General features: G+C 39.1%; 1 protein-coding gene across 41 annotated transcripts in view; it reads right to left on the reverse strand.

The window, feature by feature from the left end:
- Nucleotides 1–23765, reverse strand: part of NRCAM (neuronal cell adhesion molecule) — a 259428-nt gene that overhangs the window by 12793 nt on the left and 222870 nt on the right. For 9 of the 41 annotated variants that reach the window (XM_070424674.1, XM_070424676.1, XM_070424682.1 and 6 more), the window contains 12 exons: nt 21336–21460; nt 20874–20903; nt 19269–19370; nt 15215–15412; nt 15047–15117; nt 13877–14102; nt 13139–13254; nt 11638–11842; nt 8231–8353; nt 7223–7408; nt 6183–6218; nt 904–1023 (listed from right to left, as the gene is read on the reverse strand). In XM_070424674.1, the coding sequence (XP_070280775.1) occupies nt 904–1023; nt 6183–6218; nt 7223–7408; nt 8231–8353; nt 11638–11842; nt 13139–13254; nt 13877–14102; nt 15047–15117; nt 15215–15412; nt 19269–19370; nt 20874–20903; nt 21336–21460 (1538 nt within the window). The remainder of the gene's footprint in view (nt 1–903; nt 1024–6182; nt 6219–7222; nt 7409–8230; nt 8354–11637; nt 11843–13138; nt 13255–13876; nt 14103–15046; nt 15118–15214; nt 15413–19268; nt 19371–20873; nt 20904–21335; nt 21461–23765) is intronic. The other 32 variants (XM_070424695.1, XM_070424698.1, XM_070424694.1 and 29 more) reach the window with 15 other exon arrangements.

The raw sequence follows: 23765 nt of genomic DNA on the forward strand, positions 1-23765 counted from the left end.
TTTTTAATCCAAAGGAGGCTTCTTCGCCTACACCTTGTCTTAAAACACTACTGACTTTTTCTACTAATGTGTATACAAAGAACTGTTACATATTACATAGTTTAAATGAACATTGGGAAGACTTGCTTTTAAGATTAACAAGATGAATCTTTTAGTAAACATAAATGCCTTCAAATTTATCCAAGTTATAAATTCAACTTTTCCCACACATTAATTTTCCTAAAGGACTAAATATTTATTTGCCTGATTAAGACCTAAACAGAGAGTTGGACTATGTTCAACATTTCATACAAACATTCCATGGCCACCCAGCTTATTATGTGCGGAGCACACTGCGTTAGGAGGGGACAAGGGGTTTTCATAAACTGCTGAACTTTAGACCTGCCCCATCTCCTGGTAGAAGTGGCCAGGATGTAAGTAGGGAGCCTGATTCAGGAATATATTAACATTGAAATACAAGTGGTAATTTTCTTCAGTCTCTGATAAAATTCTGTTGCGTAGTATATGCAAAATGACTAAAGTCTGCTTGATTTCTGCTACTTCAAGGTCCATTTTGAACAAACTTTTCCTCTTTTCTATTGTACTTACAACTATAGTAATTCATTATTACCCTTGTTTACATGTTGTGGGTATAGAACAGTTTTAAGTACCATGATATGAAAATAACATATGCAATGGAACTTACATTCCTTGTTTTAAATAACAGGAACAAGACAGATTTTTTTTGTTATGAGTAACATACATAGGTTAATGGTTCACTACAATGTTTTTTAGATGAAGCTGACTCATTTACTTGGATCAAGTTATTTTTCAAGATGATCCACAGTAAATCCTTTAAAATGTTCTTAATCTCTTTAAATGTATCCCCCAAATTAAAAACCGGGTAATGAAGTTGTTTCTTACTGCCGGCTACACCATATTCAACATAAAAGTTGACATGCTCTGGTCCCTCATATTCCCAACTGATATTGGCATAGGTCTCAGCAGCTGCGACAGTAAGTTTGCTGATCCTGGGATTTACTGCTTGAAATAAATATACAATAGAAAAATAAAACAGACAGACAATCAAATTGCAACACCATACACACAAATATAAATAATTCTAAGTACTCTGAAACTGTGCAAATAAAACTGAATTAGAATTTACTGCTGATATTTAGGGTTCACGCATACTTCACTTTTATTACAGACAGGTTTTTCATTTTTTTAAACTACAGCCTTAGGAAATAAGTCAATAATTAGAAATAGTGATTGATGCACAATGTTAAAAATCTATGAGTTCTATTATACGGGTCCTGCATAATGTGAACTGTTGTCCATTAGATACAGTCCCAGGAAACACCAAAGCCTTCGTTTACTGATATATGACGGCATGTGGGATTGCTGAACGATGCGGGGGGCAGAGGTCACAGACTGCAAATACTAGGTGGCTACTTCCAATTCTGTTTATCATGTCAGTGTGGGTCTTTAAAGAATTTGTGTTGGGGTGAGAAAGGATGCTCCTCACAATAGTAGCTTTTGACCTCATTTGAGTCAGAAACTTCTTTAAGTTCAGGGACCCAGGTGAGGAACACCTGCTTGGAGGATGTTGGAGGGGTAGGTATACTGGAAGAAAAGCTGAAGAAAGAATCACCAAATGTGCTTTTATCTAAAGTTAAGAAAGAAGAAATAAAAGAACTATTTCACTTGACACATCCCAGAGAGCAAGACAATCTTACCTTCTAAGTGCTCATTACATATCCTGTTCTGAAAAATCATGCTGCAACCTACATAGCATCTTAAAACACCAAATTACGGAGGTTACTTGCTACGAGTAAAGATGGCACCTATAGTTATTAAAAGATGTTATTTGGGCATCTGAAGCTGACAATTATATCAGCTTTACTGTAAGTGCCTAACCTTAAAATAACATATTTACAAATATATTAACTTGGATAGTTAAAACTGATTAAGACCAGTTTATTATCCCAGAGAAAACATCCTAGGATAGGAAATCAGAAGGGTTTTTCAGACTCTAAAATTAAATTCCAAATTATGTTAGGTAATTTAGAAGCTAAAGACCTCTTATCTAAAATGTGATGAAATTGCACTTCTTAGATCTAAAAGAGAAGTATATTAAGAAATTAAATAATGCACTTGACCTCTGAGATACAGTTCACCATCATACGTATATTGTGTGCCCCTTCATGCTAAGGGTGGGAAACAGCAGAGAGAGAAAAATTGAGTACTGAATCATGTGGACCTAATTGATTTTGCACCTGAAGAAATAGATAACTATAGGAATATGATCAATAAACAGAGATTGTAAATATGAACATGTTTGTAAAACATCAGTGGCAAAGAACCCAGGCAAAACATTAATTTTCTTTAAAAAATTTTGGGATCATGGAACTGAGGAACTTAATCTGCTGTAATTATGGAAAATGTTGAAGGCAGAACCATAGTGAAATATTTCTAACTGAAGAACATTTCACTTATTCTTAAAGACACCCAGAGAAGATATTGCGATTTTCTGAGGTTGTCTGTCTGGCCACTTTTGTCAGAGAATTCTAACTCTCCTGGCTTTGACTCCTACTCATCCACCTTCTTACTGAACACTCACTCACTGAGCACCTCTGATGTGTTGGACATTGTCTCCTGGGACGTGCTAGTGTCCTCTCTCAGCTGGGCTTTCTCAGGAGTCCACTCTAGTCTCTCTTCCTACTGTGTCTTTGTACATTTTAGCTTCTAAACTACAAGTCCAATCCTGACATTTCTTTTTAGAACATAGAGATGACTGACCTCTATTGATAGGTAAACACAAATTCCTTAGCCAGGCAAGCATGGCCGTTAATCATGTGTCCTCACCCACCTCTTCAGTCACAACTCAGGTTCTTTCGCAGGCACTCTACATTTGTAGGCTTTCAAACCCATGCCTTTGCTTATTACCTTACCAATAATTTATACACCCCCCTCCTTTGACTCATCTGCCAAAATTCTGTATTTGTCTCAAGGCCAAATTGGTTATCACGTTCTTTGTGAAGTTTTTCCTGATCTTGTTTGGCAAAAGAAATGGTTCACTCCTCTATGTTCATATACAATTTTATTCAAATAACTAGTTTAGCATCTATGTTTACTCTTCTTTGTATGTTGGTCTTAACTGGCTGTGTTTTACCATCTAGATACCCAGTGTCTTATAAAAGGCTATTGCACTTTATCTGCCTGGTAGACGTTAGACATTGAACTTGATTGAACCCTCTATATAGTCTTTTGTTGCTGTTGTTCAGGTGAAATAAAACTGTAAACTTTAAACTTGATTTTAATTTGCTGGTTCCTTAGGTTTTCCTGTGTCTTGACCTAATTGGTAGCAGTGGGACCAACTCTGATATAATTATATAGTGAGAGTCTGACCACAGAGAGGATGTCACCAGCTCCTCAGTGTCCTCCTCTTAATTAATTGTCAGCTGCTAATTAGGTCAAGAACCAGGTTCAATTTCTGACTTGCCAATTAGTTTCTTCCTATTCCAGTGCCCTAAATAGTCACTTCGCAACCATGTTCTGAAGACTGGTTCCAAGGGTGAGAAAGTAAAAGCTATCAATAAGGCAGTGTCCATTCATCAGCAATACTGAGACCTTAACTCAAATCCATTATCTGCGCACTTCGGTTCATTTTTACAGATGCCTTCACAGGTCTATTTCCTAGAGTACCAGACACAAAACTACAAGGTGTCTCCCAAAAATGTATACACACTTTGGCTGCCATTCTTAATTCCAATGGTTTAAATCTGAAAAGAAAGAAATGTCCATTGAGCTATCATCAGCTGTTAGTGTGTATACTAGTACAGTTTTGGGGGGACACCCTGTATTTAAAAGGACACAGAAATTGAACAAATGCATCCAAACAACTACAATTCTTACAGAGATATTGAAAACAAAAGAAGGACATGGATCAAAATAAGTGACTCCTGAAGATCTCAGGAGTATTTTCACGATCAAGTTGAGGAGAGTGGTAAGGAAAAGGGAAAGTAGGCATAATACAGGTAAATTAATTATCCTGGCTTCTTCATGGCTTAAGTAATTATATATGTGTAAGCTTGGGTTTCATTGACATCGCTTAAAATCTTCCAGAAAACTAAAAAATTAAACTTAGATGCATCGCTTTTCCCCTCTTCCACCAGAAGTTAGTTAAAATCATTAGAGGCTGGTGCTGCTATAGCTGAGTCTATCACACATGTTTTTCCTCAATGATTTATCTCTTCTTTATTCTCTTTCATGCTGCTTTAAATTAAAATATAAAAGATATATAAAAGTATTAAAATTTCGAGAGGACTGTGGGACACTTTCATTCTCTTCTCTCAGGGAGTATCTAAACCCCACCTGGAGAAGAAAAACAGAGAAGATAAAATTTATTCTTAGATTGAAATAAAGAAATATTTTTTAAGGGAGGGAAATTAAGGACAACAATTTCTTTTTGATCAGCTTAAATTCTTATCAGTAAAATGTCATCATTTTATGCAAGCAATGTTTAATTACTGGTGCACTATTAAAAGAAACAATATAGAAAATGAGGACAGATTTAGCTTTCTCTTAAATTTTAAATTCTATTTCTCTTCTTATATGAGATCCATCAGATTTCAACACTGGGGACTTCAAGAACCTTCTGACACTCCATTTTTACTTATCTCTATAATCATAAGCAATTCGCAATTCAATTGAGTAACATTAAATGATAAAACCTAAACTATCTTAATAAAGATTTATTTTACTTAGTTTTAATTCATTAAAATAAGCAGGTGATGTATTTTTCCCCAGTGGATTGCATGTCCTATTCTAACAGGACAAGTCCATGGAAAACTCAGATTCACTTCACAGGTAGCCCCGTTGCAACACAATTACTCTGCTCTTGACTCTAGGCATCCTTTGCACAGGGAGCGAGGCCAGGTTTTCTCTGGACTGCTTCAAGGAGGTTATGTGGGGACCTGGCAGTAAATGATTGTAAAACTACTGAGGCTTTTAATTGCTATCTAATTGCCCCAGGAAAGAAGAATACATATAAAAGAGAGGTTTACATCTTTTTACAGTATTTTGGAAATTTTGAAGTTTTACAACTTTGTCCAAGTCTAAAAACATAGGTAATATATTAAGGTTAGCAAAAATAGCTACGGTTCTTATTCAATCACTCTAAAATCTATCTAATCTACATTTTATAATTTACCATGACTCTGACTATAAGCAGATTTCTAAGAAAATAGAAGATGTGTATCAGACCTAAGCTCACAAGATTTGAATAATTTGGGACAAAGCACTGATTTCTCTCGGTCTTTTTTTTCATTCCTATTTGTACTCATTCAGTCTGTCAAAGCCCAAGAAAACCCCTGGCCCCAGGTTCTCCCCAAGAAAACATGTCCAAGGCTAACAGACCAACCACAGCCCAGGGTGAAAGACTGGGGATCTTTGGGACTGCCCCACATGGAAGACATACTACAACGTATTCAAGCACCATTCTCCAACCAATCTTTCTCACCCAGAGTGCTGTGCAAGATAAAGAACAAAAGTAATCCATTGTGATGATTGACTATTTATTACCCAGGAGGAGGAGACTTGAGCAGTTTGGTGAAGACAGGATGGAGTAACACAACTGAGTAGAGCATGCAGGCGGACGGAAAGACTTGCTCCTTGGGGATCCTGGTGGGCAGACTTCTAGTCCCAGGATAAATAGAAGGTATTGACCGCTAAGCCAAAATTTCAAATGGACAGTGTAGTGTAATGCAGCAAAGTGTACACTGTGTCTATGAGGGGTCTAGCTAAATCAGAATGGAAAACTGTTGATCTGATTTCTCACAGTCTATTTTCATCACACGACTAATATTTCTTTAATACGTGGCGTGGCCATAGAGAGGACCTGTGACAAATCCACAGTTTTGGTCCTGTCTGATCCAGCCACAATCATATCATTAAAAGGTAAGATTAGGATTTGCACCAGGGATAAGTCTCGAGAGAAGTCTTAGAAAAATGTAATGTGTGGCTTTCTATTTGTATAAAGACTAAATATTAATGTTAAAGCCAAGATCTGCCAAGATCTGCTCTTTCTTTTGTTGTTTCAAAGCTTATTTTATTTTCTCTTTTAACCCATGCTGCACTTCCCCATGTTTAACATTGCAAATTTCACACATGTATAAAGTCATGCAGATGAATTATTTTACCTTTGCCTGCACCTACATCAGGTGGAAGAATACCAGCTTTAATGAAGGGAAACAGAAATAGGACACTATATAGTTAAATGTAACACACCCATGAGCATGTAAAGCTATATAAAAACACTTATTACAGTGCTAAAGCATGCAAGAAGAATGAAGTGTACCATACCAGGTTCAGGGGACAAAGACATATTTGTGTCCCCAAACTTATGCAGTATTCAAATCCACATTTAAGGTACATTATTCATGCTTGCCTATTATATAAGAAGGCTTAGGATATCTCAAACCAATTTTGGAGTAGTACTGTCAATTTCTTATGCTATGGAAGATAATCAAATCAACAATCCTTAAGCAATTCTACAATTTAGAGACATGCAAAAAGAGGAAATCTTTTACAATATTTTTATTGAATCTAAAGGTTTTCAAAATAATTTTAAAAAGTATGAAAGAAAGTATTAATTTCATTTCTAGATACTTTAATGGAGCTACTTTGCTTTCTCTGCACCAGATGGCCTACCAAGGTACAGAGTCCCATGCTTGTTTGATAAACGCACTATTTCATTTCATTGCTAGAAAACCTAAATCAATTTGTGGACTAGTAAACCACTTTCTGGTGAACCAAGACCAGAACCTGAATTACCTATATTTACTTGAGTATATGTATGCATGTCTGTGTGTGCATATATATTTGTATTACATACATGTGTACATACATGTGTATGCATATATGTAAAGTTATAGAAAGGCAAAAACAGTGCCTTGAACTTCAAATTCAAGTGTGGCAAAATATTGTAATTTCCCACTCTCACCTCAATATATTAATATAAGTTTAAAGTTTTCACATGGACTTGGGAAACAAATATCAAGTAATATTCTAATAAGAATTAAATAATCTATTTTATATATCTGGATGAGAAATTACATATAAATGTTTATATTAATTGGGTAAGATGAATACTCCATGGTCAGAGGAAAAGAAAAAGTATACATTGAAGTTAAGGAGCGTTGTTTCACAATACTTATAGTTTTATGGATTTTATACATACCCATCTTACCTTCATCCACTGTTGTTACTGCTTCCTCTGTTATTTGACTTCCTGATCCTGCTGATGTTTGTGCATAGAAATAAAACTTATACCGAGTGCTGAAATTTAAATTTTTTAAAGTCCAACGTGTCTTGTTGGCAGGAATTTTCAAATCTACCAGTGGGCCTAATTCATGGGTGCTGTTAACTGTCAATAAGAAAAAAGAGCATTTCCCATTAATTGTTATATACTATTTTTTTTTTAAAATATATTTTATTGATTTTCTACAGAGAGGAAGGGAGAGAGATAGAGAGTTAGAAACATCGATGAGAGAGGAACATCGATCAGCTGCCTCCTGCACATCTCCCACTGGGGATGTGCCCGCAACCCAGGTACATGCCCTTGACCGGAATCGAACCTGGGACCTTTCAGTCCGCAAGCCGACGCTCTATCCACTGAGCCAAACCGGTTTCGGCTATTGTTATATACTATTATAAATAAATGTGTCCACCAAAAATGTCAAGTTTGAATTACACTGACTTTTTTTTTGCCTGGCATAACTGATAACCTCTTACAGTTCCTATAATATGGCATAAGAGGGGGAAATAGAGTCTCTACTGGCTCCTAAGCTAAGGGAATTTTATAGTTGAATCACGACAGCATTTCTCATCTCAGGGATTTTGCAGGTGGAGTCATGTATTGTTAAATAATCCCAAACCTCATGTTCAGAGGTCTTGTGCCAAATGAATGAGGGTTACTATTTTCTAGTTACAGATAATGTCTAATGATAGCACCTACCTAAACCCCATGCTCAAAGGTCTGTATTAATCTACAGAATACTTAATTTTCAATACCATATATGTAATTTTTCTTTTAAAAGTATGATTTGAAGTTCCTTTTGGAATAACACTTGAAGGTATATGTACATATTCCACAGCTATAAAGAAAAACCAGTTGGTATTTTAAGATAACAGTTTTCTTTTTCCTTTTTAATGATATTTTCCATTTTCCCTTCTCCCAATAACTTACTTGGCTGATATTTTAAGGTGTACTCAGTCAAAATGCCATTCGGGTGGCTTGGCGGATCCCATTCCAAAGTGAGAGAGTCTAGTGTTGGGTTAACAATCTTCAAGGAGGACGGGGCACTGGGAACTTATAATGAGAACACAGTCAACATAAAGGTTTTTCAATGTTTCAAAATGTATTAAAATGACATATTTCACCATGTTCACACAACATTAAGTTTTTTGTTTTTTTTTAACACAGTCTTGTTCCTGATTCAGCTGAAAATACATTCATAGAAACCTGTGACAGGTACCCATTTACTCATTCTCTTTCTCTTTTTTTCTCACCATTTCCATTTAGATTCATGAAAACCATTCTCTCAAAATACAGACTTTGCCTTTATATGGATTGAAACCAAAAAATTTAAAAAAGACAATAAATTTAATAAAAATTTAAAAAGATACTGTACTTATTTGTTTAATGAATGATGTTTTAATAAAAGCAAACTAGAGGCCCTGGCTGGCTAACTCAGTTGGTTAGAGTGTTGTCCTGATATGCCAAGGTTGTGGGTTTGACACCTGTGGGTTTGACACCTGGTCAGGGCACATACAAGAAGCCACCAATGGATGCATAAATGGAACAACAAAGCACTAGGTCTCTCTCCTGCCACCCCCCTCCAATAAAAAAATAAAATAAAAAGGAGTGTTTTTTAAGTTAATAATCCAGTCAGGGAAAGACAAATATCACATGATCTCACTTACATGTGGAATCTAATGAACAAAATAAACTGACAAACAAAATAGGTTCAGAGACATAAAAGCATAGAACAGACGGACAGATTTCGGAGGGAAGAGGGGTGGGGATGACAGGAAGAGATTAACCAAAGAACATATAGGTATACATATATGCATAGCCCATGGACACAGACAATAGAGTGGGAAAGGCCTGGGGTGGAAGGGGGCAAAGAAGGGGAAATGTGGGGCATCTGTAATACTGGCAACAATAAAAAAAAGAACTTACTTTAGTGTTTGTATAATGAAAGTCTACTGGAACTAAAAAAATAAAATGAAAATAAAAGCAAACTAGTGACTAAGTGAAACTATTCTGACCAGGCCTCTGAGTAGAAGCAGCTGTGTGCTGTGCTATTAAGGACTGTTTTCCCCAACAAACCAGGTGTCTCCAAACAACCTGCCTGCTGGGCTCCTGGCATGAGCCAGCCTGCCCAGGCACAGAGCAGGTGTCATCCGGAAGCTGACAGACGCCCAGGATCTCGTGGTGATGGACAAAAGCCCCACTGCTGGCAAACCCTGGCTCTGGGGCAGGCCTGCAGGTGTCAGGTTCTGTGTGGCAGAGGTTGGCAAATGGCCAGAGGAGACATGCCCAGGCTTCTTTTATGGCTCCTTCAAGAGGATGATGGATGGTGGCAGCCCTCCCTCATGATCATGACCTCCTCTACCCGACCTACGACATTCCCTAGACCCACTGATGGCACCACTGTTCTGCCTGTCACTCTAGCCAGAAACCAGGGAGCCATCCTGAATTACCCCCTCTGCCTCATTCCCACCATCTCCTGGGACACTAAATCCTGTGAATTCCACCTCGTTCCCTCCTCTGCTCTCTGCCACCACCCCATTTCAGTGCCTCTGTGGCCTTTGCCTGTGTCTACAACACACCTGGCTCATAGTTCTATGTAGGGTGTGGCTATAGGGTTAAGCCTCGGACTGACCTGTTGGCAAAGCCACAAACAAGTCCCAGCTTAGAGGGCACAGTCCTCTTAGCATAATTAGGTTTGACCTTATGACACTCCCTAGATCCTTCCTAGGTAGCTAATGGGCTGTGGGAGGTGCAGCAAGTGCTGCCAAAACAAGTGAAACTCACAAGAACACTGTAACTATGGTGACCACTACCTTGTTTACCTGTGGCTATAAAATAAAGGCTCAGCTTGCCTCTGGATCTCTCTCTGTGGCCTCAGTCAGGCACAGGAAGACCCATCTAGACCCAGCTTATTCTCTCTGTCATTTCTTCATCCTTTCGCAGCCCTCATTCAGGTTTTCAAACCCTTGGCTGAGCTGGCTCGGCACAGTTATAAGCTTCTCCCAAACCAATAAGTGGTTTCTAACTCTGGAAGATCACAGACCCCTTTGAGAATCTGAAGATAGCCCTAAATACTCCCTAGAAAAATATACACCTTTTTCCATAATACTGGTGTTCATTGATTCCCTATGAGAGACTACAGTCCCCAGGTTAAGAGCCTCTGGCTTAATATCACAGCGTTTAAGAGCATCCATATGGGTCCTCCCTAGCTGACCTTCCCCTCTTTTCTCACCATTCCCAGCTACACAACTTGCAGTTCCCCGAAGGAGCCATGCTGTTTCACACCTTTGTGTCTTGAGCATGCTACTCCCTCTCTTCTTTATCCTTTCATCCCCTGGTCATCTCTTGTATGACACCTTCCCCTGAACTATCCGGGACCAGCGTGGAGCCTCTCTAGGGAAAGCCTTGAGTGGAAGGAGCCCTTAACCGCTAAGGAGCGATGGGACGGAGGACCGGCAGTCATGATGAGATGGGAGCCGGGACACAGGATGACTTCAGAGACTGTTGGGAAGCAGCTGACATCATGAGCCCTTCAACCAGGAGCCAGGACAGAATTTGTCTGTGAACTGCTTTTATCTAAAAGAACTAATGAATCCATAGACGTTACCTGGCTCATTTTCAATACTGGCTTGAGGCAAAATTTAAAAGAGGTAAGGCTGATTTTCAGTACCTTTTCTAACCCCTGTCTTTCTCGCTTATGGCCTCTCTCCCTCATCCACTAGGCTCCCATGTCCAAACTCTTCCTGTCCTCACTCCCACAGAACCAATATGTGGGCCTCTCTTCCTCTTCCTCTTGCAGTTGGCTACACTTGCAATGACTTTTTCCTTCTCTTCCCAACCCATTTTATCAAGACTTCCAACCTCTAACTCAGCTCATGTGTAGAATAAACTATGCAGGTGCCCTGAGAAAGCAATGAATTGTGACTTGTAAATTATTTTCTTTTGTAGATGGTTTTCCCAGGGTAACACATTTAGTTCCCACACTTCAGATTAGGTAACTGGGCTTATAGAAGCTATACAACTTGCTTCCTAATGACCCAAATAAACATCAGGTTAGCAAGGTTTCTGACAGTGTGACGAAGGGTGGACAAAAATTTAAGTCCAGGGAGAGGGGATTTTAGGGCAGCATTCTGCGGTGTGACGCCTTCATCCCCTCAGTCCACATAAGGGCCTCAAGCCAGTATCGAAAATGAGCCAGCTCGTGCGTGCTGTGTTCATCTGTGGGAAATCACATTCGGCTTCCAGAATATACTTTATTTGGGGGCCCTTCTGCCACACAAGGCCTCTCAGCATGTGCCACGTGTTGCTAGGGTCTCAGAGACACGTCCACCTCATACCTCCTTCCGGCGTATGAAAGACTCTGTCGGGGCTGGCCGGGCCCTCCCCCTTCCCATTGACCACGCGGACGTTCAGGGTGTAGTGGCTGAAGGGCTCCAGCCCCGGCAACATGCCGTGGGTCTTGCTGCCCTGGAAAGTGAGGATCTTTTTCTCAATGTGGCGTCTGTTTCTTTTTGATGAGTTCTGGTCCGTCCAGTAGTAAATCTGAAGCAGCAAGAACAAAAGTCAGGGATGTATAAGGAGGCAAACAAGATTAAAGTTTTATGGGCTTTCCCCCAGAAAATTCCCATAATTGGTGCATTTTGGAAGATTACTGGCAAAACTGAAAAATATTGATTGTAAGGCAGGAGAGTCAGAAGCCCACAGATATTGAGGAAAGTCAAACTAAGAATATCTGATGAAGCTGAGCTATCCTATTTTGTTGGAGGAATATAAGGGAAATAAATGAAATAGCACAGCACCCATTCAGTTCTCTCCAAAAGCCAACAGAAGGATTTCAGTGTCTGACATGTAAAATATTCTAAAAGTAAAAATTACTGGCCAATATTTAGATACTTTTTCCAGAGTTAATAGAACTTCATGTACAATATGTCATTTAGTTTAGTCCTAAAACCCACAGTGAAGCGTTTATTATTATTATTCCTATAGTACAGATGAGCCTTTGGGTTACCACGTGACTTATACAGGGCACAGGGTAATCAGGAGTGACTCCAAGTCTGGGGCTCTCGCACTTATTTTTTGTATTATATTGTAGTTGATTAACAAAGTGTTGATTAACTTTGGTTAAAAATCCAGAATTGTTGTTTATTAAGTCCTTTTAAATTCTTCTTAGCAGTTTAAAGACATTTTTTTAAAAGAAAAGTCAACATATACAGAATTGGACAATGTTAGAGAAAAAAAATAAAATTGAACATGATGCAGTGCAAAAAGTGACCTCTAGGGGTCAGGGTTGACAAATCAAAGGAGGGACTCTATGGTGAATGTCAAAACAGATGACTATCAATTTAAAAAAACCCTCTATAAAACCCCTTCTTTCTGTGCTTCCCAAGAATGAAGATGGTTGATATTCATAAGAATGACCCAGTTGGTACTTTATGATCTTAAAGTATAATATGAATTATTTTTTTTAATGTCTACATTATTTTCAGGATAATGTGTGTATTCACATGTGGTCAGTATAGTTTTTAAGCTAGGTGCATTTTGTTATATCTGATTTTTCAAACATCAGTTTTCCATCTTTTGTGCGTATATTGATTGCTTAGTTGGCAAAATCTTAGGTTATCTGTGTGAAAAATGGAGACACCCCCCCCCCCCCCCCCCTCTTTTGGATACAGTGAAATCTTGATTCAGTTTCAGCTGGGGTTGTTTAGATGTGGCCTGCCTGGGGCGATAAACCAGATGAACTCTCAAGAACAACTTCTCCAGCCAAGAAAAGTGCATCAGGCCTTCACTGATGGGCTGTTCCTAAGGGAAGAACAGGGAAGGTCTCCCTTCACTTACCCGATAGCCTTGCAGGTGTCCTCGCACACTTTTCAGAGGCACTGGGTCCCAGTGCACCTCAGCTAAGGTACTGTTCACCACGGTCACATGCACATTCCCAGGAGCCACCATGGGGACTAGGGAAAGAGAGGGAGGGAGGATAGAAGGACCAGTGTTATTTTGAATTTCATGCAAAAAAAGTCACTGTCTAATAATTTTGGCTTTATTGAAGCAATGCTCCAGACCTATTCTATAAATGATCAAGGACTAAGAGTAGACTTTGAAAGAATAATATATCTTGCCCTGGCCCGCGTGGCTCAGTGGTTAGTATCATCTGCCTGTGAATCCTAGGGTTGTGGGTTCAATTCCCAGTTGGGGCACATGCTGGAGACAACCAATTGACATGGCTCTCTCACATCGATCTCTCTCTCTCTCTCTCTCTCTCTCTCTTATCTCCCTCTTTCCCCTTCCCCTCCTTTCTACTCTCTCTAAAATCAATGAAAAAAATATCCTCCAGTGAGGATTAACCCTCTCCCCCCAAAAAGAATGACATTTTTAAAAAAGTAAAAAGTAATAACTTTTAACATTCTGAACCTATTTCCTACATAGTAGGCTGTTTAAACTCAGAAATGTTGAACAAAAATCATTGCTGCCTCTCTTCCTCCCATTCTAAACACGTCTGGGAATAGACTTGGCTTGCACTTTGTTAAGTCTGTTTTGCTGAGAAAAAGTGTAAACAAAACAGTGTCAGCCACTTACGGTCTTCTCCAGAATGTCCCATAACGACAGCTGGCTCTGGAGCAAACCCCACGTCATTCAGAGCCTGGACTTTGATCAGGTATGGAACAAAGGTTGGCGTGCCCGAGACAATATATTTGGATACATTTGCTACCACCACAGACGTCCATTCATCATCACCATCTTTCTGGCGCCAGCTCACTTTGTACTGAAGGCCTGGCCCATTTGATTCAAAACCATTCAAGGGCTACAAGAAAAGCCAAATAATCAGAGCTTATAAAACAGATCGACTGCACAACCTTTTACAGAACAACAAAACCAATTCCCAGACTTAACGTGAGCACTGAAACACTAAAATATAAGCGGCTAACAATATTCTCCAGGGACCTTTTATCTTTCTTTCATTTTTGATGACATTCAAAGCTTTTTTAGTGCCCACATTTAAAAGATTGCTCATTTCTATCTTGTAGTATATACCATAGAAACCTCTCAAACTCTGGCTCCACAGTCAAGGGTGGGTGACTTAAAACAGTTACGTAGGTTCCTCTACATCTTCCTGTTTGTGTGACAGTACATCACTGTCTATTTCACTTGGAGGCTGAAACTTGTGAACTGCATCTATTCTGCTTCTACATGTACATATATACATAAGTATATACAAAAAGTATACTAGCATGAGCATGCATGAGCAGAGCTATCTGAAGTTTTTAAATTATATGTTAATTTTCCAAGTCCAGAAAATACAGATAAGCAAAAAGAATAAAAAGACAGAAAGAAAAGAAGTTGACTATTAGGAATAACTTGGTACATGTCTTCTAGATGGTTCTATACAATGGTGATACTACTAGCTAGCATTTATTGAGCACATGTATGTGCTAGGCACTGCTGTAGGCATTATATGAAGTTGGTCCTATTATTATTCCAATCATACAAATACATAATGGAGATGTTAAACAACTGGCTTAAAGTCACATAGTAAGTGGCAAAGCTGGAATTTGCACGCATTCATTTTTGCTCCAAGGATCAAGATTTGAACTACTACGCAATACTGTCTTTTAAATAAAGATATGCAACGTACATTTTCCTTCAAAATGGGTAAAATGGGATTTTAATACAGGTCTTATTTTAAAATTAGTTTTTTTTCACTCTAAAGCGTACAGAAGAAAGTTGAAGTCTTTATACATAGCTCACCTGCCACGTAATCACCAAATTATCGGGCTCTGATCCTAGTCCTTCCACAGTCATGGGATTTTTATCTGGTTCTAGAAGTTAAGCAGCCACATACATGTAAGCTTTGGTCTTTTTCAAATAGTGGGAAACTTTTCTATTTTATTTCATACCACAAAAGTCCAGCTTTACCTGCAGCTTTGGTCAAATACTGTTCAGACGCCTCGCTGGGCAAGCTCCTCCCCAGGCTGTTCTCTGCCATCACTCGGAAGGAGTAGTTCACGTATGGAGACAGCTTCAGCTGGGCTGTGGTCTGCGTCCCCGGAACTTCCGTCTGGTGGTGCCACAGCCCCGCCTCGTGCATTGCATCTTCATATTCAATGATGAATTCTGGACACAACATACACACACAACAAATGCAAGACAGTGAATTCAGTCACTCAAGGGTAGGTTGCTAGAATAATGAATAACAATTTAACATGAGTAGTCAAACATGAATTATTTCACTTTCAAGAAATATTTCATTCAGATATTTTGATTTCAGAGTTCTAGCATCTTCTTCAATACCTAAGAATACTCAATAATATTTCTCTAGCGTGCCGAGTGTAGTTACTGAAAACTCTTTAGAAGGGATCGGCATATGGCCCTAGGAAAGTTTAAATGTATGAAAAGATGGTCAGTATTTTTCATTATAGAAACTAAGTTAAATACAGTGAGAAACCATTTTCCACTAAACAGACTGGCAACAATCAAAAGCTGAACATACTTCGCTGATGTTGACTATGACTCAGGGAAACAAGAATTCTCATACTTGGTGGGAAGTGTAAACTGGTACAACTTCTATAGAGGGCAATTTAGAACATCTAAAATATTTAACTCAGATACTCTTTGCTTGAGAAATTGTGCTTCTAGAAATTTATTTAGAATAAGTGCGCTCATGCATATGCTCAAATACACATGACAAAGAACCCACATTGCAGCACGGTTTGTGGCTGATAGAACCTGATTGCAAACAACCTAAATGTTCACCAATAGGACACTCATTAAATAAATTATGGTGCATCCTCACAATGGAATACTCTGCTGCTATAAAAAATGAATGGAGCTGCTCCATATGTACTAAAATGGAGTAATTTCTAAAGTATATTGTTAAGCCAAACCAAGTAGGATATAGAACCCTGTGTACTGAGTACTACACTTGTATAAAAGTAAAAAGATTTACTCTGACACATACACATTCAAATATGTTTGCATGTACATGTATTACCTCTCAGAAGATACATACGTACCATAGGTGTCACTGGAGGAACTGGGAACCAGGATGGGGAGGAAGACTCACTTTTCAGTGCATACTCTCTTACAACTACCGAAATTTTGTGGTATGTACATGTTTTACCCTTGTAAAAATAGGTACTCATTAACTGCCTGCTATTTGCCATGTGCAATAATATGAATTGTAGATACAAAGATGAATTAGAAACATCATGTGTTGCAGTGTTCTGTCCTTTTAATCCACACTAATTTGGAGGTGATGATCTCCAGTCTCATAAACTGATCACTTTCAGATTTATGTCTGCAGCCCTTGAAATGCAGACTTGAATAGTTAATCCAAATTCATAGTGACAACTCAGGTCAAAACCTTGAAGTCTTTCTTAGCCCCCTTACTCTTTCATACTCTCAATAGTCCTGTTGGCCCTACTTTAAAATACATGCAAATATGAACATTTTTCAGCACCTCCATCTCTCTCAGCCAATTTCAAGCCTCCATAATTTCTTGCCTGAATTATTGCATAATTTACTAACTCACAAGAACTTAAACTTTCTCAGTTCATGGTGTATTTAGTGTTCCAGTAATTTTTTTGATGGCTCCCTTAGAACAAAAGAAATAACATTTCCATGTAAGTAGTTAGGTTCATATAACTTAATAACTATTCATGTCTTACTATTGGGCACCACATAACTTCTGAAACCTTGTAAACAGATTGGACACCATCTTACTCATTTCCTTGTTCCGCAGTGATTTTCATGTGGTCCTTGCCTTTTATCACAGCAAAGGTTTTGCAGAGATATGACATCATTATAATATGATGTAGCAATATCAGATTACAACCATAAACTGCCTCAAGCTAATATTTCATGTGGTGCCTGATAGATGTCACTGTTTTTCAAATATCAAAATTTAAAAATAAAAACTTAAAAAATGCCCTGAAGCGCCCCTATGAGCCTATGAGTTGGCTGAGGTTCCACAGGGTATACTTCAATGCAGTTTGAGACCCAAGAGACTGTTTTCAATGGAATAACCACAGTGACCCATGAATCACTCCTCTACTTAAATCCCTCCATTAATTTCCCAAACCCTTATATGGGCCTACAAGGCCTGAAAATTCACACCTTACCCCCACTCACCAACTCTACCTCTTCAACCTTCTCTCCCTACTTCACCTCCTCTTGTGCATTTCACTCCAGCCGCACTGGCCTCCTAGCAGACATGCCCCTGTTCTAGGGCTTTGCTCTTTTTCTGGCTCTCTTGGGAAAGATTTCCCCCAAGAAACTGCACAGTGTGTTCACTTTCTCCCTTCTCCTGTCTTTATTGACATATTCAAACGTTACTTCCTTAATGTGGCCTTTCCTGACCACCCTATTCATAATTATAGCCCTGACCCCTGTACTCATTAACTTCCTTCTCATGCTTTATTTTTTCTGCATGACCTAAACATATACCACAAACGCACAACATATATACACGTGCCACGGCCAGGAATATAGATATATATGTGTTTGAGTCCTTTAAAAAGCAGATGCTGAGACAGAATTAGAAGTGCAAGAAACTCGGGGGGGGGGGGGGGAGATAAAAGAGAGAGAGAGCAGGAGTAGGCAGGGAAGATCTTCAGACTATGATGAAGGTCTGCTGTCCGCAATTGGAGAGGGGGGAGGAAGGAGCAGTGTGTAGGAAAAGCCTCAGACTGCAGTTATAGCCCGAGCCAGGTCAATGAAGAGCCCAAGCCAAGTTCTGTTCTGGGTGCGGCTGAGCTCTAGGACCCTCGCTGTGCTCAGTCGCTGGAATAGCTCAGGAAGAGAATGGAGTAGCTCAGGAAGAGAGAGCACTGCAGCAGGTCTTTGGGGAAGGTGCAGCTGATGGAGCCGCTGTTAACACTCCTGGCAGCAGGTTCTCTCCTGAAGGGAGCCCTGAGGTGTGTGTGTGTGTGTGTGTGTGTGTGTGTGCGCGCGCATTACCCACATACATGTATACAAATATATAATATTATTTATAATAACAATATTATTAATTTTACCTTATTTGTGTCCTCAAACTAAAATAAAGTGCCATATGGGCAGATAATTTTTATTGTTTTATTTTAGAACAAGGCTTGATAAATAATAGTCATTCAATAAATACCTATTGGATGAAAGGGTGAATGAAGGAATGAGTAGCAATGCCTTGATCTCTAATACAATCATTGTATCCTAGGTAAAAAGAGTCTCCAAGCAACCTAAGCAGCTAATGCATTGGGTTAAGTGGAAGCCTCAGTTCATTAGTCTTTCTGCAGTATATACCTGAAGATAACAATATATTATAGGAATGTGTCTACACTCAAGTATCTTTATGGTTTTAAAATTTCTAAACTTATCTATAGGCTAATTTTATTAAGCTCTTCAAGTACCTTTCTGGTATGGACCCTCACCTGATTTTATTCCCTACACTTACGTCATCAAGGTGAGGAGTTGACAATGCTGATGCTGCCGCAACTTTGCAGTAAAGGATAATTAGAAGAAAGAGACCTGGGTCTGGAAGTTAACAGACCTGAGGTTAACACACAATTCTGTTACCAGTCGTGGGTTTGAAAAGCCACTATATTCTCTAAGTCTCAATTTCCCAATATATAGGCTAGGCATTACAGCACCTCTTACCCTTTACTCCCCCATTAATGGGTAAAATGAATAACTTACAACGCATCTTCTTACAGTGATAGAAATCTAAAGTATTCCTATGGATCTTAAACACAAAATGATAGTGTGTTTGGTTAATTAACATCTTCAGCAATCAATTAGTGTCCCGTATCAGAAGCTAAACCAGAAATAACTCTAGCTCTGAAGAGAAGAAAGCCATAAATAAATGTTTTTGTTCTGTTAGTAATGAAGCAGAGAATGCCATCAAATATCTCTAAGGAATTTCAATTGCATATGATAAAGTGATTCAAAAATGGTCATTATTTGCATCAGCGATGAAGCGAATGGCACCACATACTTGTAATAGGGCTGTTGTTGTCATCGCCTGGGGTCCATGACAGCTGAACACTTTTGTCGAGTTGATCTGTCAATTCTAAATCAAAGGGAGGATTTGGGACATCTGTAGACCAAACACACATCATAATTAACCATCCATCCTTATGAGGTTGTCCTTTACTTGTGATACTATTCATAGAGGGGATGTATTAAAGGCACAGCATACTGAATGGTCAATGAGCATGCAACTGAAATGAAATGGAAACAGCTGAGGTTGCTGGGAACACACAGCACACCCAAGACAACCCATCAGTGAGTTCTGCTTGCTTCTTTCTCAAATGAAACTAAATTACTTGCAACCAAAACCAGTGAAGTGGGTGTGGGTGGTTCACCAGCACTCTCAGTGTGTGTCTTCTCATGGACATGAACGAGCAAAGACAGAAAAAATGATACAGAAACTTAATTTCTAATAAATGAGAAACAGAATAGTAAATGCTGAAAAACAAATACAGGCAAGTACATGTACAGTTCAAAGAAGACTCAAATGTTCTCCCTGAAACATGCTAAGCTAAGTTATGGATTTGGGGGGCTCCTGAAGAATATTTATGTTTTTTAGGGCATTCTAAAATTGATGCTCTAGAAGTAGCTCTCAGCATGAACACTGTATGCAGGTATTCCGCACAACAGTCACATGGGACGGTGTGTTTACTCTCAGAGGACACACGGGGGCAGACACCTTTTAGAATGAAGGTATCCCAGAAGCATGTCTGCCTCTCCTAATGGTGCTTCTGAGATCCAGAGAGTTCATGTTCCTCCCGGGACTTTTCCTGACCTTGCTCCTGGGGTAACTTTGGCTCGTGGAGGAGCAGAGACCGTATAAAAATATGGGCACTTATTTCCTATCAGTAAAGAAGCAATAAAGGCCTACAAAGGAGAGGTCTTCTGTAGCATAAATCTGGCTGAGTTTATGCCACAAAATTAATTTATGTATTTACATGTTAAATAAAGATGAGGGTTCCTTAATCAAAAATATTTCTGGAAATAACTTCTGATTTATTTTCCAAACTCAGAAAAATCACACAACTGTAAGCTGCCCTTTTCTTGTCTTTCTTTAGTGGTTTATCTTTTGTTAACACACAGTGAGTTGGTTTTCTCAGATACAAAGGTCAAATGTTGTTCTAAACATCCATGGCTTTCCTACATAATTTCTTGAAAATGGAATCTCAAAATATTTACTTTTCCAAAAAAACTACTAATAGACATCTATAAAAGCCTGATTTTTGTGGAATGATATTTAAAATAGCTTTTTCATTCTGTAAAATGTGGAGGATAGCTTTTGAGCAAACACTATGCTTTTTTACAGGGAAATAATATCAAAGAGGGACATTTATAAAATGAAATTACTTTAAAATAACACATGAAATGTTTAGAAGAGAGTGGCAATATATTCAGTGAAACGTTCCAGAGTTATAATGAAGAAATGATGCACAGCAGTAAAGGAACAACACAACAGAAGAGGTGACAGCTCTTTCCTTAAAGAAACACAAGATGTGATAGAGAAAATTAATTTTTCCGCAAATGTGAAATTGTTTGACAGAAAATAGAGAAAGAAGACTCATTAGTTTACCGTAAATGGGAGCTGGAGTTGGAGTAGGAGCTAGAAAGGACATTAATATAAAGGATTTTAATCACAATTAGTAATGGAAAGATATACGGTAGCACAAGACGACAAAGATTGAACATGATTAAGATTATAAAATAAACCCTTATGCTTCACTGTGAGCCATGGCATTGATAAACATGCATTACCAATTTGGGGGGGGGGGAACCTTCCATTTTAAATAAAAGTAGATTATATTCCCCAATTTTCTTGTGCAAATATCACTCATATGCATAACCACCATTTTATTCCAGTGCTGCTACAGAGTATAGTTACACTGAAATTATAGCTTCTTGGGTATCTCTCAAAGGAGAAAAACGAGTATTTAACTCACCAATAAAATTGTAAAACTCTAACAAGTAAACAGTTACTGCAGACAATCTTTCCCTCCTGCCTAAAACAGTTGTGCTGTGAGTGTTCAGTTCTTACCGACAACGCTAAGCACAGCACTGGCGGAAACATCGTCCAGAGTTGTGTTGGCCACACACGTGTAGGTCCCACCATCACTGTCACTTACATCAGCTACCACCAGCTGGTCCTTGTCAACAGTGAACCTGTGAATAAAACACATTCTGAGCAACTGAAATGGACATCTAACCACATTCGATGATTGTTTTACTGGCATGAAACTGAATTTGGTAAAAGAGAAAGATGATGAAAATTTGCAGCACATTTAAGCTAAAATCTTATACAATAGGTATCACTTTGATAATGATTATAGTTGGAAAACAATTAGAATGAATTGTAACCTCAGGTTATGAGGGCTATCGAGGCATATGGTCCAATGGCGCTCAACCAAGTCCCTGGAGTTTTAGGAGCTCCTTAGAGACCAGGGACATCCAGCGGTGAGGTGGGGCAGCTCCAGTTACCTTACTAGAGGGTTTCCTACGGCTTCTGCTGCTAAGAAACCTTTCAACACTACTCATCCAGCTCAATTTCTAGCAAAGTGTATATTTTATTTATTATTATTAATTTTTATCCTCACCCAAGGATATGTTTCTATTGATTTTAGAGAGGAAGAGAGAGAGAGAGAAAGAGAGAGAGAGAGAGAGAGAGAGAGAGAGAGAGAGAAACATCAATCGGTTGCCTCTCATACATGCCTATCTGGGGATAAACCCTCAACCTATGTATGTGACCTGACTGGAATGAACCTGCAAACTTGTGGTGTATGGGATGAAGCTCCAACCAACTGAGCTACCCAGCCAGGGCACAAAGTGTATATTTTAAAATAATTTAGAAGTTACTGCAGAAATTTTGTGTCACTTTTACTACGTGCATAAACTCTCATAGGAGAAAGTAAATGCAAAAAACAGGACCAGCTTTTTCACTAGAAACAGGAAGATTTAGATCAGCAATCACCACGAAGAGTTTTCTGGTTACTGTGGGCTTGAAAAATTGCTCAGTAGGTAAAAAAAAATCCATGTAAATAGGATTATTGCAGATTATAAACAAATTCTCACCCAAGGATATGTTTATTGATTAGAGAGAGAGAGAGAGAGAGGAGAGAGAGAAAGAGAAATATCAATGTGAGAGAAACATCGATTGGTTGCCTCCCGCATGCCCTGACTGGGGATCAAACCACAACCTAGGCATGTGCTCTGACCTGGAATTGAACCTGCCACCTTTTGGGTGTATGTGACAGCATTCCAATCAACTGGGTCACAATGGCCAGGGCAGGATTCGTGCAAGGTTTTAATAAGGCTGTATAAATCAACTGTCTTCGCAGGGAATTTCCAAGTTAAAGCTTTAGCCAACTTAAACTAAAGGTCATTACTTCATGTTTCCTTCTCATCTTTATCACTCAGATTCCACAAATAAAACTGACCTGTTGGAGCCTAGAACTAGATGGAAACTCTGGGCATATAGAGGAGCAGGCTACATAGTTCTTCTAGGTGCTATTAACAACAACAGGGCACCCTATCGGCACCTGGCAAGCAAACCACAGAAACTATTTCTACCAGCCCCAGCATTCCTTCCAACAGGGGGTGATGCTTGTAGCTGCACTCTGATAGCTAAAATTCACCCCCTCAGCTCCGTACTTAGTCAAATTGAGGGCCTTACTTGGAAAATAGATAACACATTTTTTTTCCATTCTAAGCTAAAGGGCTGCAATATGCTTAGGCGCTTTTAAATGTGTGTTTTCTCTCTCTCTCTCTCTCTCTCTTTTTATTTGGCTTGAAGTAAACTCAAAAGAAAACTCCCTACCCAAAAAAAAACTAGTGTCCTTTAAAACCGCGGCCGCCAACCTTTTGGACCTCACAAACCACCGACTGGTGACCCCTGCTTTAGAATGCAAGGATTCTGCCCTAGCCAGTTTGGCTTAGTGGTTAGATTGTTGGCCCTTGGACTGAAGGGTTGCGGGTTCCATTCTGATCAAGAGCACATACCTGGGTTGTAGGCTCGATCCCCGGCCCTGGGAAGGGGCATGTGCGGGAGGCAACCAATCAATGTGTCTCTCTCACATCGATGTTTCTCTTTCTGTCTCTCTTCCCCTTTCCACTCTCTCTAAAAATCAATGGAAAAAATATCCTCGGGTGAGGGTTAACAACAACAAAAAATTACAAGGTTTCAGGCACACTCTGGTGATTAAAGAGATCATACTTCTGCTTACTTGTAGGCTGGTAATGAAAACATCTGTTGAGACTTCACTGTACAAGGCAGAAAACAATGGACATTGTCCAAAGCCTGGAAGGTTTTTCTCCTCCTCAATTACCCAGGAGACCAACACACAATGACAGACAAACATTCTCAGGGTCTTGTTTCAATAACCTGATCAGGTACAGACATTGTACAGCAGGGAGAACCTGTGTGTCTATTTTGGACAAAGCAGACTTCAGAAACTTTTAAAACATCGTGGTT

The sequence above is a fragment of the Myotis yumanensis genome, unplaced genomic scaffold (genome assembly GCF_028538775.1).
Source record: "Myotis yumanensis isolate MYYU_CA2020_CCGP unplaced genomic scaffold, mMyoYum1.0.hap1 SCAF_9, whole genome shotgun sequence".
Taxonomy (NCBI): domain Eukaryota; kingdom Metazoa; phylum Chordata; class Mammalia; order Chiroptera; family Vespertilionidae; genus Myotis; species Myotis yumanensis.